Raw genomic sequence first — 19,999 nt, 5'->3', positions numbered from 1 at the left:
CGACGAATCCGCCCCACTTACCGTCGGAAGATGAGCAGAAACGCTAGTAGTCTGAGAGGGTCCGACAAGGGAGGAAGTGGATCCGAGACGGCAGCTGTCACCAGCGCCAGTCTACAACGTGCCAAATCGCGCTCCGACAGGCCGCGATCGCGCTCCAGGATCAGCTGTTGCTGCTGAGTTTGGGCTGCGGAAAGTTGATCCTGGAGTTTCGCGGTGGTCGCATCTGCTTTCTTCAATTTGTCACCTAGATGGACAATAACAAGTGAATATGGAGTTACTAGCAAGGGCTAAAAGAGGATCCACGTACTCATGCGGCGAAGCTTGGATTCCAGCTCCGTTAGCGCACGCTCGGCATCCGCCCACTCGGTAGTCGCCTTGTCCCGCTGGAGCTCGCTGTCCGCCAGTTTCGTTTGGATCTCGTCCCGCAATCGAGTCATACGCACGAATTCTTCAAGCGCGTAATCTCGTCCGGCAGACGCCCTCTCGAGCGACTCCTTGGTGTCTTGCAACTCCTCAGAGAGTTGAGCTAGGGCTACATCCGGCGACGAGGGAGGTGGATTTGGCGCGGGGGGCCCTCCACGCGCCGACCCTAAGGCGGATCCGTCATGGGCGGATCCCACATAGTCGTTGGTCACCACCTCCTCCTGGGTCAAACGCAACTCGTCACGGAGGCGGTCCAAGCTCACATCCGCAGCTGCCCTAGCAGTCTGGGAATCCTCCAGGTCCCGCTCGACGGCGTGGATCCGGGATTGGAGTTGGTGGATCTCAGATCCGGCGAGTGCCATCTCCCTAAGGAGATGGTCGTTGTCATCTCGCATAACGTCTCGTTGACGGGAGGCGCGATCCAGCCGTCCGGTCAGGTCGCGGATCTCGACCGCCTGATCAGCCAACAGGAGTCGCAGGTCCTGCGACCGAGAGGCCGCACGGTGCTCCCACCCCTGGATCTCCATCGCTTGGTCATGGATTTGGGCCCGCAAGGTCTGAAGTTGGGTAGTGTGTAGAGACGCAGCTTGGTCTTGGGCATCTTGAGCCGTCTGGAGCTCCGCCGTCAGGGTTTGCACCTGATCGGAAAGAGCCTGGGCTAGAACCCGCAGATCGGTGGGCGACATGGAAGACGGACTGACCGGAGGTGTAGTGGATGGGACCTTGCCCGACGATTTGCCGGTACGCTTGGCGGGAGACATGTGTCGCGAAGGGGAGAAAGCGGTTGTGGATGCTGGTGATGCACGTCGTGGACGCTGTTGTGCAGCGCGACCACGTACAGGAGGCGATTGTGGTGAAGTGCTTTCTCAGAAATAAGAGAATGGTCCTGACGCGGGGTCACTATCCCGAATCAGTGACAATTTCAAGTGATTATAGAGGAATTTGGGTTGTTTGGCACGGGTGCAAGTTGCCTGTGGTGGGATTAGCCATGGCGAGCAGCACCCCGTATGGAATGACGATGGATCTGATATGAGCGATGTACGAGAAGGCAAGATCCACCAAGACTTACCTCGGATCCACCCTTACCTGGATTCACTAAGATGGATATGGGATATACTATACAAGAGTGGATCGAGTGTGGATCCTATGAAGGAAGGATGGTCGGTGCCCTCTGACGGTGGATCTAGTAGCCACGGCTAATGAAGAGTCAAGATCCACCGCGAGGTACCCCGGATCCCATACTTCCGAGTTCGTATCCAAGGAGGGAGGATCCCGCCTGGAGGGACCTGGATCCAGGGTATAGGGATGAGGGATACAGTGGATCTCGAACTTTCGTGGGACAACGGAGATCACAGATGGTTGCGAGATGATGTTGGATGATTGGAGAGCTCGGATCCACGGCGAGTGTACCATTACAGTGAGGTGGATCCAAGCGACCTGGATCCGGATGAGTGTACCCATAATAGGGTGACCATGATGATTACGTCATATATCCGGTGGATCTGAAGATAACACAGCTGGGATGATGGGTCAAGGGAAGAAGGGACATGCAGCCGAGCCTGGTAAGGGATTTAGCAGATGAAAGACATAGAAGGTAGAAACCCAGGCAGGTATAGGCTTAAATATCAATACAGAACTCAATTTGCACAGTATCACGCAAGTGCCTTCCTGCCCTCAAGAACCGGAACTACATTTGGCCGTACGAGCTCGGAGAAGGTTGGGAATTGCGAATCTAGTGTTGGTAGTGATAACTGGATAATACATTGGCCAGATCCTACAACCTAGTGAGCTTTTCCTTTACTCGTGCAGATCCGACAGGCTAACCGAATTTACTACTTGGTCGGTTACACCCTAGAGGCTCTCAACTTTCAAGATCCCGTCACAGGAGGCGGCAAGTACGACTTAAAGGACAACACAAAGGCAAGGGAACACACCCGCAAGGAACCCTACGGCCAGATCCACGATCTAGGCCCCGGATCCATAAGCTCGAATATTCGCTTAGGATACGGAACAATCCACGGACGCAGAGTGAAGATTTTCCACTGCTGCTCCACCCCATCCCCACGTCTCGCCAAGACACTCAAGCTTCACCACTTGAACTCTTCGGAAGTTACCGAGAGAGCAAGATCCCGCCCTACCGACGGGTACACAAGGTGAGGAAAGTTCAGCAGAACACGGATCATCGGGGGACCCCCTCCGTTAGTCGGTGTCTGGGCGCAGTTGGTAAGTTGGATCTGGCAATCTCGCAGATTTTGCTGATCCCGCTACACCACATCACGGTCAACGTAACGCTTGGTCGGAGGAGTATGGTCGAGTCGTTGTGGTGTCTGCAACGGAATCTTGGACAGATCTGCTCACACGCCGCTTTCCAGCGTTGATGCCGACAGCACCAAATGCCTTCCGAAGCTTCTTTTTTTTCATTTCTGGAGAGCAGCCCCGGCCTCATAAGGACATCAATCTTGGAGCGACATCGTCGATGGGTAAGTCTCGTTCTCGAAGCCCGGCGACAATAGGAGCGAGACTGAGTTTCCGGCAACTTGGCTAGTCGAAAGCGAGCTGACTGGGTATTGAAGTTCTAGCGCAAGCGCAGGCCAGTCGGCCTGTCCCTTGGGAATGAGCTGGAACAGCTGCATCCACTCATCATTCTGCATCAGCTTTTGTACGCGGTCGAAAACGCGCTTGGCGGCTGGTGTATCACCGTCGATAGGTGATTGAGGTGCCTCAAGCAATGCTGAATGCTTTGCACTCGCCATCGAAGGCTTAGAACCCTCGGTCCCATCGCCATATTCTTCATAGACCGGTTCTGGTCCCGCAACGTCATCTAGCTCGTCGGTGAGGTTCCTCGAAAGGGACCTGGTCGCCCCGCTCAGCCCCGATGATAGCGTGGCTGTCTCCGGTGTCGCTGCGTCTGGCTCTGGAGCCGGCGTCTTGTCTTCGTAATCGTCATAATCGTGGGCGTCAAGACCGATGTCCGCCTCGTCGTCAAAGCTCACCGAAAGCTCGGTGGTGGCTACAAAGCGTGCAGCCGACACGTTCGGACTTGAACTCTCGTTGCGAGCTTCGCCAGACTTGGCAGGCGTAGCTGGTACCGTCGGCTGTCGCTTCGCCATGTTTCTTGTTTTCTTGTTTCTCTTCTTCTGCTTTTGGTAGCTCGTAAACTGGAAGGCCATACCAACAGTTCACAATGGTCACACTCTGTTCCCGGGTCGCGGCACCAGTTGTAGTGTTGAAATTCCCACGTGAGCTCTAGCGACAAATGTAGTTAGGATGCCCCCACAACAGTACGTCTGCTAGGATAGCAAATAATCGTTCGGGCGGACCTGACGACCCCGGTTTTGCCCTTGCGCCGGGACATACTGGACCTTGTAAACTACTTATATAGGCCAATCAGTAAAATAAGAACACACTACTAGCACGAGCAAAGCTAATAGGTGTTACGAATCCTCGTGGTCCCAACAGCGAAAGGGTACCAGACACGGGTAAGCCATTTACGAGGCAATGAGTGCTCTACACTCGGTTGGAAGAATAAAAGGGATGCAACACAAGCACCCCTAGTCGTGCAAATAGGCAACAATAAGCCGTCACGTAAGCCTCCCGATAGCGATCGGCCAAAACACACAGTCTCTTGGCCTTGCCGGGTAAACCCTCGCTACAGAGCTTCGAGTTCACCGATAGGCATAACACACTCAAACAAGCTTGACCAGACGCTTACCTTGAAGCCGGACGTCGCTCTGTGTGCTTGAGTGGGAATTCTGTTTTGTATTTATGTTTACCCTTTCGGGCCTATTCCTAATAAGAAGTCCTAATAATGTTTACAAATATCAAGTGAACTATGATACGTTGTGGATCTTGTTGCACGCCAAGCGATGTCTGCACCGTCGCATTAACATCTTTAACAGCTCGCGCCCTGTCCCAGACGGTGAACGTGCCTTCAAAGGGTCGCTGAGTCTTCCGCCAGCTCATCCCAACCGCCACCGAGGGTTCGTACCGTAGGTGGTCAGTTCTTGGCCGCTGAAAGCGAATACGGCCAGTCCATTAATAATAATAAGGTCAGCCTGGATTGAGTGACATCTGGACTTTATCCAATATCCGTTGAGTGTTTGGTAGTAGTGACACCGCCGAGTCTCCCGCCTGTTGGAGTCACCGTACATCACGTGACCGAGGGTTCGTCGCATGAACATCTTGGGCGGTGCCGCATCTTTGTCGACGGGCGATTATCCGCAACGCTGGAGAAATCACTACACCACAACTGCCCCTGTCGTAATGGAAGCCACGGTACTGGTGCCCGTTGTGACATTTCTTCATTCTCCAATTTTTCATCCAGGCACAGGATGTCTAAGCGTCCCAATCGGGCCGTAAATCAAGCTCTCCAGCGTCTTCATCTTCGCCGACGACGTGAACAGCTGGAGGTAAGTTAGCACACCATCCTTCTTAATCATCAGTACCTTGCTCATCACCATGTATCCCTCGTCTTGTTTCACAGGAGGACGACACCGAGGTTTCAAACGACCATTAGCCTGCCCCACCTGCTTCGACAGCAGCTTCACCAACTGGAACTCCGGTACTTCCTGTTTTGGACCCATCACTTCCTTCTACAGCTCCCGCAGCATTTCCTGTCTCGCTGAATCACGGAGATGGCTCCTACGGTTCCGCCTGCGCCTGCTGGTGATTCTCCACCACTCACCGAGGATTCTTTGCGCGCCATGCTGGCTGAGAGTACGGAGGCGTCAGTCGATCACATGATGACGTCAATTATTCCGTACTTGACAGCGATGGCTCGCCATCAAGTGCAGCTCAGCGTCGCGCCTCCTCTTCACGGCGATGTCCGCACTCAACGTCGTCTCGAGACTGCGATGGGCTTCGACGAGGTTCTCTCTGTCGTACAGCCTCTTCCAGATGCGCTAACGGACCTGCCTGACTGAGTCGCTAGTCTGGAGCGTCAGTTATGGGCCGCCCAGACCGAAGCTGCAGCCGCCGTACGTTCGGTGGCACCCGAAATCAAGACTCGTGAGAGCGCGGAGGCGTTCCTGAAGGCTGCTAACGCTGAAGACGAAGCTCTGAGTATGGACGTCAAGATTCTCCGCGAGTCCAATGCCAAGATCGACGCCATGCTCTCGCGTGTACAGTTTTCCATGGAACAGCACTCAGAAGAGCTGAAGCATCTGCATTGCGAAATCCAAGCGCGGGACCCGTTTACCACTACCCTGAATACGACGTTGGCTAGAGAACACGAGGTGTACAAGTCTTCAATTGGCGCGAACACCGAGCAGACTCGCCAACTTCATCTCCTCTTGGTCAAGCTCTCCAAAGGAAAGTACATTGACAATGACACGCTCAAGGGCCTCGCGAACCAACAGACTCGCAACACCCACCTTCACCAAGTCAACCGTACTCTTCGCGCACACGTGAGTTTGGCCGGGATGGATCCAGAAGTCCTGCGTCTGGCTGTTGATGGTACGCTCCACATGTTGTCCTTTCCACCGTGAGTTCAGCAAATAACGTTCGTTCGCACCCTCTTGTGACAGGCCTCACCGCAGGTGAGCTGGGTCTGGATGCCCTGGACTTGGCCCAAGAGACGTTGGTTGCTTTGCAGCGTATACCGTATGCTGCCGCGTCTTCGCTTGACTCCCAGGCGTTTCCTGCAGCCTTAGCGCAAGCTGCTCACCAAGCTGCTCATGGGAAGCTTCTCAAGCGACTTCGATCAGGTGGCGAAGAGACGGACTACGAGTCGGACGACTCCGACGAAGATAAGGCTCCCGTCCCGACCGACAATGCCAGTACGTACTATGGCAGCTGCTGGCCTCGGTGATGCGCCATCTGATGAGCCATCAACTCCCAAGACTTCACGTCGCTCGCTATTTAGTCCGAAGGCCTGGTAGCAGTCGCTCAGAAGAAACGCCAGAAGACTCGCCTTCGCTCTCCTGGCAAGTCGCCTCGACGTCACTCGAAGGCTCGGTCGCAGTCTGTACCGTCGTCTCCTCGTTCATGGTCGCCACCTCGCAAGCCAGCGTCACCTTTTACTGAACCGCGTTTTCCAACAACGCGTTAGCCGATCCCCGCCGCTGTAGACCTCCGCGGTGACCAGAGTGACGTGGGAATAGTTGACATTGGTTCAAATGGGGTCCCGTCGGCTCAAGGCACTGTCACCGCGTCTTCGGGTGAAGCCGTTTGCTCTGGCGCTCACGACGATGTCACCGAACCTTCCGACGCGCCTTCTTCTTAACCTCAGGGTGTCCATGGCGAGGCCAATCCATCTGCGTCAACAATTTCTCCTTCTCCAGCGGATGTACGCGCTGCCGAAGAGGCTTTGCGTGAGGCAGAGGATTTCCGGCTCATGCTCGGCTGAGATGGCGAAAATGAGGAGTTGGATAACTCTGCCCCATTGGGCAAGGTTGCTTCGTCGTCTGCCGCCACTTCCAAGACGAGTCAAGTCTCGGGGGTGGTTTCTACAGCAAGGCCTGTCCCTGTCGACGCTGTTCCACAAGCTTCCGAGTCTTCAAAGCCGGCTCCGACTATTTCAACGGTTCCTGTACCAAGTGTTCTCCCGACTGATTTTCCTACAGAGATTGATAACGATGGTAATGATGATGATCGTGGAGACGACGGTGTGGTGTAGTGATTTCTCCAGCGTTGCGAATAATCGTCCGTCAACAAAGATGCGACACCGTCGAAGATGTTCAAGCGACGAACCCTCGGTCACGTGATGTACGGTGACTCCAACAGGCGGGAGACTCGGCGGTGTCACTACTACCAAACACTCAACGGATATTGGATAAAGTCCAGATGTCACTCAATCCAGGCTGACCTTATTATTACTAATGAACTGGCCGTATTCGCTTTTAGCGGCCAAGAACTGACCACCTACGGTACGAACCCTCGGTGGCGGTTGGGATGAGCTGGCGGAAGACTCAGCGACCCTTTGAAGGCACGTTCACCGTCTGGGACAGGGCGCGAGCTGTTAAAGATGTTAATGCGACGGTGCAGACGACGCTTGGCGTGCAACAAGATCCACAACGTATCATAGTTCACTTGATATTTGTAAACATTATTAGGATTTCTTATTAGGAATAGACCCGAAAGGGTAAACATAAATACAAAACAGAATTCCCACTCAAGCACACAGAGCGACGTCCGGCTTCAAGGTAAGCGTCTGGTCAAGCTTGTTTGAGTGTGTTATGCCTATCGGTGAACTCGAAGCTCTGTAGCGAGGGTTTACCCGGCAAGGCCAAGAGACTGTGTGTTTTGGCCGATCGCTATCGGGAGGCTTACGTGACGGCTTATTGTTGCCTATTTGCACGACTAGGGGTGCTTGTGTTGCATCCCTTTTATTCTTCCAACCGAGTGTAGAGCACTCATTGCCTCGTAAATGGCTTACCCGTGTCTGGTACCCTTTCGCTGTTGGGACCACGAGATTTCGTAACACCTATTAGCTTTGCTCGTGCTAGTAGTGTGTTCTTATTTTACTGATTGGCCTATATAAGTAGTTTACAAGGTCCAGTATGTCCCGGCGCAAGGGCAAAACCGGGGTCGTCAGGTCCGCCCGAACGATTATTTGCTATCCTAGCAGACGTACTGTTGTGGGGGCATCCTAACTACATTTGTCGCTAGAGCTCACGTGGGAATTTCAACACTACAACTGGTGCCGCGACCCGGGAACAGAGTGTGACCATTGTGAACTGTTGGTATGGCCTTCCAGTTTACGAGCTACCAAAAGCAGAAGAAGAGAAACAAGAAAACAAGAAACATGGCGAAACGACAGCCGACGGACCAGCTACGCCTGCCAAGTCTGGCGAAGCTCGCAACGAGAGTTCAAGTCCGAACGTGTCGGCTGCACGCTTTGCAGCCACCACCGAGCTTTCGGTGAGCTTCGACGACGAGGCGGACATCGGTCTTGACGCCCACGATTATGACGATTACGAAGACAAGACGCCGGCTCCAGAGCCAGACGCAGCGACACCGGAGACAGCCACGCTATCATCGGGGCTGAGCGGGGCGACCAGGTCCCTTTCGAGGAACCTCACCGACGAGCTAGATGACGTTGCGGGACCAGAACCGGTCTATGAAGAATATGGCGATGGGACCGAGGGTTCTAAGCCTTCGATGGCGAGTGCAAAGCATTCAGCATTGCTTGAGGCACCTCAATCACCTATCGACGGTGATACACCAGCCGCCAAGCGCGTTTTCGACCGCGTACAAGAGCTGATGCAGAATGATGAGTGGATGCAGCTGTTCCAGCTCATTCCCAAGGGACAGGCCGACTGGCCTGCGCTTGCGCTAGAACTTCAATACCTAGTCAGCTCGCTTTCGACTAGCCAAGTTGCCGGAAACTCAGTCTCGCTCCTATTGTCGCCGGGCTTCGAGAACGAGACTTACCCATCGACGATGTCGCTCCAAGATTGATGTCCTTATGAGGCCGGGGCTGCTCTCCAGAAATGGAAAAAAGAAGCTTCAGAAGGTATTTGGTGCTGTCGGCATCAACGCTGGAAAGCGGCGTGTGAGCAGATCTGTCCAAGATTCCGTTGCAGACACCACAACGACTCGACCATACTCCTCCGACCAAGCGTTACGTTGACCGTGATGCCTTTGGCCCTACCGAGGCTTCACCGTACTTTCAAGACTCGCCCATGGCTACACCACGTTCGGTGATCCGTATGCGACGTATGTACGCTCGTGACGAGGGTTTATTCGGTGGCCAGGGTTGTGCACGAGCTCCCAAACGTGCTGCCCAAGCAAGTTGACAGCGATGGTTTGTCAAGTGATAATGACATTTTGGTGCATACACTCGAAGAGGAAGACCCTCAAGCCGAGTTGATGCGTCAGATTAACGAGCTGGCAACGCTGAACGACGCGGACCCGACACCGAGGATTGAAATGGCGTCGCACCGACCATTGGATTGCATCAAGCCGTTTTCAGGCTCTCGTAATAAAAGCGAGAACTGTATGCAGTGGCTCCGTGCGTTCGTCTACGAAATGACTGGAACGCACACAGACGCATTCCATTTGAGCTAAGTCTCCGTGACGGAGCCATTCATTGGTTCCGTCAACCTCCGAAAAATACGAAGCGCAAGTGGAAGTTGTTGAGCGATGCGTTCATCCGCTACTACTGCTCGCGGTTCACGCAGACGGCACTGTCCCGTTACTACTCTGCAAAGCAAGAACGTAACGAACATCTGTGCGACTACATAAACAGGCTGAATGGCTACGCTCGGAGCGCCCGTCTACACTTCGAGAAGAGTGGTCGCGACGCGAAAGAACACGTACAGCAGTTCCTGGCAACGTGCGATGATGACAAGCTGGCGGAGAGTCTCTACCATACCCGAGTCACCGACATTCACGAGCTCGAAGAGATCATCGAAGATGTTCTCAAGGGCAAGGAGCGAATGGCTAAGCGTGACAGTGAGTATCGACACTTCTAGAGTCGTGATGCTCGACGTGATGATCGTCGTCGTGATGACAATCGCAACAAACCAAGAGTGACGCTCATTGAAACCTTGCTGGATCATCTACTAGCTGAATTGGAGGGTCGTAAAGCTTTTCTGGGGGGGGGGGGTACTGAGTATTCAAATGAAGACCAGAACACTTACAACGATGACCAAGACGTGTATAACGACTATCAGCCCGAAAATACAGATGGTGACTTCTCATTGGACGAAACGACCGATACCTCGCCGCAGCTAATGAAAATGAGCGCCGCACATCCACGGAAGGACCTACGCACGTTCAGACAACCGTCAGACGCGTGGGAACATGCCTGATCGCGAGCGTGGCTTCAACCAAGGTCGCCGAGGTGGTGACCGTGGGTTCAATCAAGACCAACGTGGTCGACGCGACTTCAGCCGCGACAACGACGTCCACAGTACGGACCATGCGCGGTGTGTGGTGGCGTGAGAAACTCCGCCCATTACTGCAACAAGCGATGCAAGTTCTGCAAACAACCTCACGATGCTGGACAATGCGAACTTTTTCCGCAACTTCCAAGACCTTGCCAAATTCGTGCGCACCAAAGGCACGAAGGAGGAACTCCCACCGGAGCTCAATGTCGTCGTTCAGGAACGTCTTTTCAATTAGGCAGCCCGCTAGCTACAACTGGGTTGGCCCCTATCGGGCTGCTACAGTTAGCCGAGCCTTCAATGGAAGCAGATTGTATCTTAGCTTTCATGGGGCAGAGTGAATGGCCTGATAATTATGTAACAAGTGTGAACGCGACGGAAAATGAAAAGGAGAGGAGTAGAATCCTCGGTGGATGCTGATGCTGATGAGTGCATCAGCGAGGGTTCGTTCGGCGTGGTTTTGAGTGCAGCACGAGACGAGCCCAAGGGTCACTCCAAGATGATAAGTTGGACCCTGACGAGAGACAGGGGTGGTGGTCGGCCAAGAAATTTGACCGAAGGATCAGAATGAGAGCTCTGGTGCAAGGCGCTGTAAACGACAAGCGGACGAGGATTCTCCTCGTCACGGGAGCGAACGTTGGTGTGATCACTGACACCTTTGCCAAGAAGTTGTGGCTCCGGGGCGTACCTGATCACGGACGTCGTATTGACGTTTTAAGGAATCAGCGAAGGCAAGGTATCTACGACACGACGAGCGTACGTCAAAATTATGCTCGGATGGGAGATGGTGTACAAATTCGAGATGTGGTAATGGCGCATAGTGCAGGCGTCGACGTGGTACTCGGAACCGACTTTATGATCCTAGCTGAGATTCGGTTGGACCTGTTTCACGGCGCAGCGCAATTGCCGCACGAATTTCAAATCCCACTGATCAAGACCAAAAACATGATCGACAGTCAAGACAACGGCTCTCATGTTAATGCCGGGCCACCCGAGCGTTTGGGCATTCAAGCGCACGAGTGGCGAGAGTATCGACTAGCAAAGCGTCAAGTCGGAATGGAAGAACACGTACTGTGGGTTCGTCGAATGGACAAGTTAATCCCGTCAGTAGCGAGGGTTCGACGTGGACGGCCTCAAAGTATTCGGTTGACCAATGTGTCCGACCAAACTGTGTACCTACCAGCACACGACTCGATTGCGATGTGGATACCAGATGGGGATTTGCCGCGAGGAGACGGCTATGTGCGTCTGAGCTCGAAGAAGTACCAAGATTGGCAAGTGCTGGCTTATGAAGGCTGCAGATACCGGGAGCTGTTCCAGTGGGAGTGTGAGATCTATGAGCAATGGCTCGCAACTCAGCCTTCGGCAGTCGAGCGACCAGACTATCCAGAACCCCGTGGGGTGCTAGCAAGGCCCTTCAAAGACTCGCTAATGGACTCTGGTGATCGTCTGACGAGTGCGGAGCGCTGAAAGATGATCATGGAGGAACGTGAACGAGTGGAAGCCTGTCTGGCGTCTGGGGTGACAGCCGGGGACACGAATGATGTCCAATTTTCCGGAAGTCCTATGGACACCTATGCGGCAGCTCACGGCGGAGGTATTAATGCAAACGAAGCCTCGGCAGCGCGTACACTCGATCTACTGAGCCCGGTAAACATATTGCATACATCAACAAGTGTTCGTTTCGAGTCTGAGGTAACGACGGGAACGACAAGTAACAGCACTGGATTAGATGGAGACACCAGTCTAGACGATGTTGGTTTGGCCTTGCGCGCTGCCAACTCTGCGAACGAATCATCGGTAGTTGGTCCTGAGGGCGCAAACGTTGCGACGAAGGTGATGAACACGGCACGGAGTGTTCGTTGCGAGATTGGAGCAAATGCGGCATTATCAGGACAGTTGTTACCCGAGTCTGAGGACATTTGTCACAGCCTCGGCATGTCGGCCGCTTGCGCATTTAATATTGCGACCAACATTTCACAAGCGCGTCCCCACGGACTCCAAGATGTGGCAAAGGTGGTGCATGCACCAGCGAGTTATCATTCTGAGTCTCGGGCAGACGCCGAGACGCCGACTGGGGGCTTGTTTACACCTGTAAGAAACACCCCAAGTACGAGGTGATGTCCTTTCTGCGCACAGCCAGTATTACAAACGAATCAACAACCGGCACCTCAAATGGCACAAATGTGATGACAAAGGCGATGGACGAAGTACCGAATGTTGATTTCGCGTGTACAGCCGCCGCACGTACATTGTACGCCGAAAGGCGTATATCTCGAGGGTGAAAACTACGAGCGAGGCGACATTTCGAACGATTTTGGCAGCAATGGCATATTGTCAGTGATGGATCAATGACAGCCGAAAACACCTAAGCTTGACGAATTCGTAGACGAACCCTCGCCCGACTACCCCAAAGATCCGTTGCAGCCAGATGATGCTTTAGGAGGACTGCAGACGTCTCGTCTTGAGGGTGGAAGAAAAGTGTGGCCGTACACGGAACGTGGCAAACAGGTCAAGACTAATAAAACAACAACACGACAAGTGAAGCCCATTCTCGATGATTGTCTTTTATCGTCTACGAGCACGGAACGCGCTGTACGGGAATATTGGGTTGGCTATGACGAGCCGCCTTGGGAGCTAGAGTCGAGTCTATCCTGTGGAGGCTTACTTTATGATTCTCTGCGTGGCAAAAAGAGTGAACACCGGAGGCAGATGTCTCTGGTGGCTTAAGAACACTAGCATGGCGTGGTCACGCGTTGAACTGACCACAGGATGAAGCAGCCTGTGGTATCAGACGAAAAACGATACTGCATCAACACTTCGCATTCAAATTCGGTGATTTACGTGGACTAGATCGAGTTGTGAATTATGGATAAAGAAACACAAACATTATTGCACGACAAACGACAGCCGCGAAAATTGAGTACTCGGGGATACGTCTGGTAGCTTGCTACGCTGTAGAGGAAGGCAGGGAACTTGGTAACGAGGAAGGTAACGACAGTGATCGCCATGCCCCCTTACTTGAAATATACCCGGGGCGTATTCTTCAATGGGATACGGATGAACAGACCAGCAGCGAAGAGGCAGCACAAGCCAGAGAGCCCTCATTGGCGATGTCAACATAAAAAACAGTTGGGATGGAAGGTGCTGACAATAGCAGCGAACATTCAAGGCACTTCTAGTCTTTTCTTGCGGTCGTTGAGCATGTACGCGTCCGGGTATAATACGTCAGACATGGAAAGGATGGGGCGCCACCCACCAGAGCGTTTGCTGGGGTAGGCGCACTCGACTTGGAAGAGATCGGATACGCTGTCATGGTGGGCACCTCCGCGTAAGCACTGGAATCGGTGTTGGCGCCCGACGAGTGTACCAATGTAAACGAGTGGTAATCTCACGACGTACACAAATGTCGCGAAGAAACCTTCGTCTGCGTCTCCATTTTTAGCCAATGCATGGAGACATCAGATGGCGTGGCAGAAGGTGCACTATATTCGTACACATCACTGGGAGTCGACACACATGCACATGTGGCGTCATTGACCGCACCAGTCAACCCGTACGACATACGGTGTCATGGGTGCAAACTCGTGCGACATGCCGTGCCAGGTGAGCGACACGGGTGTCGAGTAAGATGCAAGTCACATGGATGTCACAACGGTCACCATCTCAGTGGCTCCCATTGCAACAGGGGCAGTTGTGGTGTAGTGATTTCGCCATAGTTGCGGATAATCGCCCGCCGACAAAGACGCGACACCGCCCAAGATGTTCAAGCGACGAACCCTCAGTCACGTGATGTACGGTGACTCCAAGGTGCAAGAGACTCGACGGTGTCACTACCAAACACTCAACGAATATTTGATACGGTCCAGATGCCGCTCAATCCAGGCTGTCCTTATAATTATTAATGGACTGGCCGGATTCGCATCCAGCGGCCAAGAACTGACCACCTACGGTACGAACTTTCGGTGGCGGATGGGATGAGTTCGCAGAAGCCTCCGCGACCACGTTCACCGTCTGGGAAAGGACGCGAGCTGTTAAAGATGCTCATGCGACGGTGCAGACATCGCTTGGCGTGCAACAAGATCCACAACGGATCATACTTCACTTGATATGTGTAAACATTATTAGGACTTCTTATTAGGAATAGGCCCGAAAGGGTAAACATAAATACAGAACAGAATTCCCACTCAAGCACACAGAGCTTCAAGGTAAGCGTCTGGTCAAGCTTGTTTGAGTGTGTTATGCCTGTTGGTGAGCTCGAAGCTCTGTAGCGAGGGTTCATCCGGCAAGGCCAAGAGACTGTGTGTTTAGTCCGATTACTATCGGGAGGCTTACGTGACGGCTTATTGTTGCCTATTTGCACGAGTAGGAGTGCTTGTGTTTCATCCCTTTTATTCTTCCAACCGAGTGAAGAGCACTCATTGCCCTCGTAAATGGCTTACCCGTGTCTGGTACCCTTTCGCTGTTGGGACCACGAGGATTCATAACACCTATTAGCTTTGCTCGTGCTAGTAGTGTGTTCTTATTTTACTGTTGGCCTATATAAGTAGTTTACAAGGTCCAGTATGTCCCGGCGCAAGGGCAGAACTGGGGTCTTCAGGTCCACCCGAACGATCGTTTGCTATCCTAGCAGACGTATTGTAGTGGGAGGTTCCTAACTACATTTGTAGCTAGAGCTCACGTGGGAATTCCAACACTACAGCAACGTCCACGATCCAATCACGATCTTCCCCCCCACTCACACGCCGGCTCAAGCTACTTCAAAGCGTAAGCAGTACTTTGCTTCTCCACCACGTGTCGCGAGTCGCCCTGGAACGGGACGCCTGCGCTGATCAACGGTAGCGAGCTCTAGACAGCAATATAAGTAATATAAAGCCAAATGCATTAAGTCAACTCGGGGTTTCTAGGTAAAATTCACGACTGACGAAACTCCCCTCGCCCACAATGTCACCGGTACCGTATCCCTACTCAGTCGAACCGCACGTCAGCACGTCCTTGGGTACAATGTTGCCTGTGACGTCCCTCCCTTCGCTTCGCTGTCCTTCGCATATGTACGTTGCGGTATCGCCGTAGTCCGTGTCGTCCGTCCCAGGGACCTTGTCCATCGCTGTGACGACAGGTAGTACCTTGGCCTTAGATGCACCTTTGACGGCGTACTCAACGGGCAGTTTTGCTTCCTCTCCACACTGCGACGGGGTCAGGCACCAATCCGGGCAACGAAATCCGACGAGCCCCGACGGCCGCTCATCCTCTTGCCGTGCGACTTCAAGTGGCTGGGTCGCAGGTCACTCCAGAGGGGGAACGGGAACAGTGCCAAAGACGGTTGCCACCGTTCTCACTCGGGACATTTTGACCGCCAACGTCTCATCAATTCGCACACTGTCAAATGAGCTCTTCGCTTGATACATCAACAAAGGAATGCTGCTCGGATTTACCAACATCAATAATTTATGAGCAACATTGCTCCTTGAAAACCAAAGAATGAAGAAGTAAATCAGTAGAAAACATTTTCAATAAGATTTTACACTCCCATCAATGAAGGCTAGCTGCTCGCCTGAAACTGTCGTACGATGGTTTTGTACTCGGTCGCTTCCTCTGGTCTACCGAGTGTGATAAGCAGCTGAGCACATTTCTCCAACAAAGCGCAACGTTCTTCCGCGTCGTCAGTCACTTCAAGCGAATGCGTATATTGTCGAAGCGCCTCCTCGGCACAATTCTGGGCAGCTAGCACATCTGCCAGTGTTTTGCGGGTGAGAGAAGATTCTTGGCAGGCTAAAGACCGCCGCAGCAGCCTTTCTGCGCTTTCAAGACGATCAATCGCCATGAATGCATTACTGAGCTCTCGCAGTAGAGCTGGTTTGCTGAGGTTATGTCTTAAGGCTTGCGAAACAAAATGCTGGACATCTTGTTCATCACGACCACTCACAGCGGCGGGGGCTGTTAGAGATAGAAGCGCCAGATATCCCCACACGTCGGGATTCCAAGAGTCCAATCTATTGGCCTCCGCCAAAGCCATCTGCGCTCGTTCCCATTTTTCGAGCCGAACACAAGCAATCCCAACACCAAGCCAGCACGAAGCTATACGAAACTCGTCGCACGCTAACAGGAACGTCGACTCGGCTGTCTCGAACTGTGACGAGTGAAGAAGAGCTAGGCCCAGGCGCAAGTATAATGTAAGTCGCAGCACTTCTGAGTGCAGGGTTCCACGGTGCTCCAGTGCTCGCAGCAGGCACTCTATTGCTGTCTTGGTTTGAGAATCTTGTCGGAGATACACTGTCCCCAGAGTGAACCATGCAACAGGATGAGATGCATCGACTTCTAAGGCCTCCTGCAGCAGCTTGATCGCCCGAGAAGCAGCGCCCTCACCAGCAACACCATCTATCAGACACAGATCGGCTTCCATTGCTCGTTTCATGACTCGTAACTCAGCACAAACTATATCACGAGATTTCAAATTACTATCAGCTAGTTGCAACGCTTGTTGCGTGACCCCCCACAGCCTGCACTCATGAGCGTACTCCGCTAGAATTATCCAGACTGCACTCACGCACGAAATGTCTCGCTGCTTAACGTTGCCTATACTGATCTGAAGCATTTTCTGTGCTTTGAGCAGCTCGAACAGCGTATAATTTCCAGTCGGGTCTTTTCCTTCGAATTGTGAGAAAACATACGCAAATAAAGCGTGAGCCAGTGCACTACACCCAGCACTAGCCCCGTCGCCTGATTGAGCACTGGCCTCTGCCTCAATCACAGCATTCTTTACGAAAGACTCGGCGCGCACAAAGTCGCGCAGCTCACACTGGACGGCTACGAGAGCAAGCAACGGTCGAATAGCGGGAGAATCGAGACGCAAGCACTGCTGTAAAGCTGCCCCTGCCTTTTCAAGTCGTGTCTGAGCAATACAGAAGCGTGCGTAGTCGTACCAAACATTCATCAGTAATTGAGATGCGGATGCCGCACCCACATCAACCTGCTCGTGACTCTTCGGGTGTATATGGACATGAGCCGCATGCTGCTCTGCGTACGCAATACGGTCCAAATGCAGCATCTCGCTTTTCTCGAAATCGCCAATAACCTCGTTCTCCACAGTTTTCAGCCGCAACATCTCTAACACAGCCTCGATTTCGTTTGGTGTTGGTCGCCCCTCAGTTGTCGCGTATGTCTTCTCCATCAGCGCGTTCGAATCTGAATAGAACGTTTCATTCAAAACTGCATTAACTTCTCGCATGAGAAGAGCGTACAGCTGGCCGAATCGTGCCTTCTTCTTTTCCTCCACGGTTTTCTCGTCCAGTTGAATTTGTCCGTCCTCTTCATTTCCTTCAAATGTGACTTCACCACGAGAAAATGTTTCGCGTATGACAGGCACAATCCGCTTCTTGAGTGATTGTTTGAGTGAGTGATACGCACCTTGAGTATTTAGTCGGTAGATGAGAGTCTGCTTCTTATCATCACGTAGAGTTGGAGCATCAGCTGCATAGTCATCTATTCCTTGTCTTCCGTCTCCATTGTGGAACGCCTCCGTGTACTCGCGCAAAAGACTTGCCGCCACCAAACGGATTTCTGTACGAAGATCCCCATAAATGTCGCGACGTTCTTCACCCTCAGCTTCCAAATCGCGCGGGGCAATGAGCGGCGTTATTGATTTCGAAGGCGACTCCAGACCTTGAGGTGGCTGTAAAACCAGTGGTGTATGCAATATCTCCGCCACGATTTCGACGTGAGTTCCGGCGGTTATCGCTGCGTTGGTAAGAGATAATGCCTTCTGCATAGTCGTATCGTAGTCAGCTAACGCTGCCTGGAACCTCTTTTTGTCCTCATTCGACGGCGCTACTGCCAGCTCTTGCTCCAGGAAGGCTCGTGTAACAGGTAACAGGGTTCGTAATGGAGCCCTTGGCACGATTTGAGTGGTACCGGGCGCGAGAAGCTCGTGCAGATACAAACTTATTTCACTTGAAATGGCATCTATTGCTTTTCCGCTCGAGTTTTCGACAGAATTTCTTCGTAATGTTCCATTCAGGTGTTTCTCCACCACAAGAAACTCAATTAAACGTTCGACGGAGCTCTAAGAAGGAAAATTCATATTAGTTCAGCTGCCTATGTTACAGCCAAAACAAAATGATTAATATGCAAGACACACGCTTCCTTACCTTGAAATATAGTACAGATACTTCAGCCGTTGAGGGAAATTGGACACTCCACTTCCCTGTTAAACTTGAATCGGGTGTAGCTGATCGCTCTTCTTGCTGTTCGCCATCTGTTGCTATCGGCTTAACACTTTCTTCCACCACCATGTACTGCTCCGACCCTGAAAACACACTTTGAACCTGCACTCGGGGTTCAAAATGTAGTTTCCCTCCCTTCAATGTTGTAGCATCAAATCTATACGGCGACATCGTTCCTCCCTCTCCACCGCTACCATTTACACCGTTATCTGTCTCTCCCAGACGTGGCAATGCAATCTTCAGCTCGTAGGAAGCCGTGTTCTGCTGTGATGCACAAAACGCAATCGCCTCTTCATTGCTTATGCATCCTGGAGCTGCCCATTCATCTGGCAAATTCAATATCTGAGGCGAATGAAGCCCCAGTATCCTCGCGCCCAGCAAAACGTCAGCCAGCGCCACGTCACATTGGACGTCGAGATCCACCACAAAATTCTCTCCAGACGACACGAACTCCACTTCTTGCCTCTTTCTCCCTCCTAGCAGTGGCGTTCTTAATGGCACGAGTGTCTTGCTCAACAGATAATCCACTGAACGAGCTCTGGACACACCAGAGTAAAGCGACAGTAGCAGCTGCGTCTGCACCAGTTCCTGCATAGCATTAATCGTGAGTGGAACGGCCCTAGATCCCTGGTTGTAGTCAAGTTGCAGCGGCTGGTTGCTGCTCCGTGTTGAAATCGATAAGCTCCTGGTCATCATATTAGGGTTCTCCGCGCCAAACCAAAAGCTCTCGACAGGCTGCTCCGGGGGCGACACGAGCTGCACAAGTCCCCAAATCTGACGCTCTGCTGTCTCCTCATCGGCACCACCAGGATACCACGTTAGCGAGTGCAGCGAGACGGTGAACGCCCCGCTTGTGCTCGATGTCTCCATGTTGTCTGATCCTCGAGGGGCGCCGCTTCAACAAAACGGAGATTGTGTACGGGAAAAGATTAGTTTCGAGTAAATGTTGGATCACCTGCAAGTAACCGCTAGAAACTGATGCTTGTCGAGTAAAAAATATGCAATAAGATCTTGTCGATAACCGCGAATGCTTTTAAAGTATGTGTCTGGTTCTCCTACTCTGAAGTGTGTTCTATTGGGCGCCAACATTGTGGAAGTGTCTACACTGCTGCAGGATGCATTTTTCCTGCTTCCAAGGACAATATGAACTGACCCAGCCTTTTTCTCGAGCCCATTTGTTTTAAAATATTTATGAGCTATTCGGTACTGCAATAAAGTATTGCCAATAATTGATCACTTAAATAAAATTTGGACGCAAGTAATTGGTTAAAACAATATAATTTGCTAACATACTCACAGTTTGCAAAATGGTGGGCCCTACGTGCAAGCAATGCGAGGCGAAGATTGACCCGCTTCTGCTGAACCCGAAGCGGTCTACGACGGATACCCGGGCGCGCTGCGTCGGTTGCGGGAAGCTGCATTACGGCTACGCGTTCCGTACAATCAGCGGGCGGGACATCGTGCGGCGCTGTATTGCCTGCGAGAACGGCCCAAAGGCGGTTGAGTTCTGGGAGGAAAAGCCCC

At 52.5% G+C, this 19,999-nt stretch overlaps 1 protein-coding gene across 1 annotated transcript; it reads right to left on the bottom strand.

Annotated features, from left to right (window-relative positions):
* Window positions 1–15,795: 15,795 nt before the first annotated feature.
* PITG_19205 (uncharacterized protein) lies at window positions 15,796–19,345 on the bottom strand (the record flags this gene model as incomplete). Its single annotated transcript, XM_002997031.1, has 2 exons — window positions 15,796–18,315; window positions 18,401–19,345. The coding sequence occupies 2 exons, from the start codon at window positions 19,343–19,345 to the stop codon at window positions 15,796–15,798; spliced, it is 3,465 nt and encodes a 1,154-aa protein (XP_002997077.1).
* Between the last annotated feature and the right edge of the window lie 654 nt (window positions 19,346–19,999).

This window comes from Phytophthora infestans, genomic scaffold (assembly GCF_000142945.1).
Source record: "Phytophthora infestans T30-4 supercont1.90 genomic scaffold, whole genome shotgun sequence".
Classification (NCBI taxonomy): Eukaryota; Oomycota; class Peronosporomycetes; order Peronosporales; family Peronosporaceae; genus Phytophthora; species Phytophthora infestans.
The sequence above is the reverse complement of the archived record's forward strand: the minus strand, read 5'-3'. Positions and strand labels throughout refer to the sequence as shown.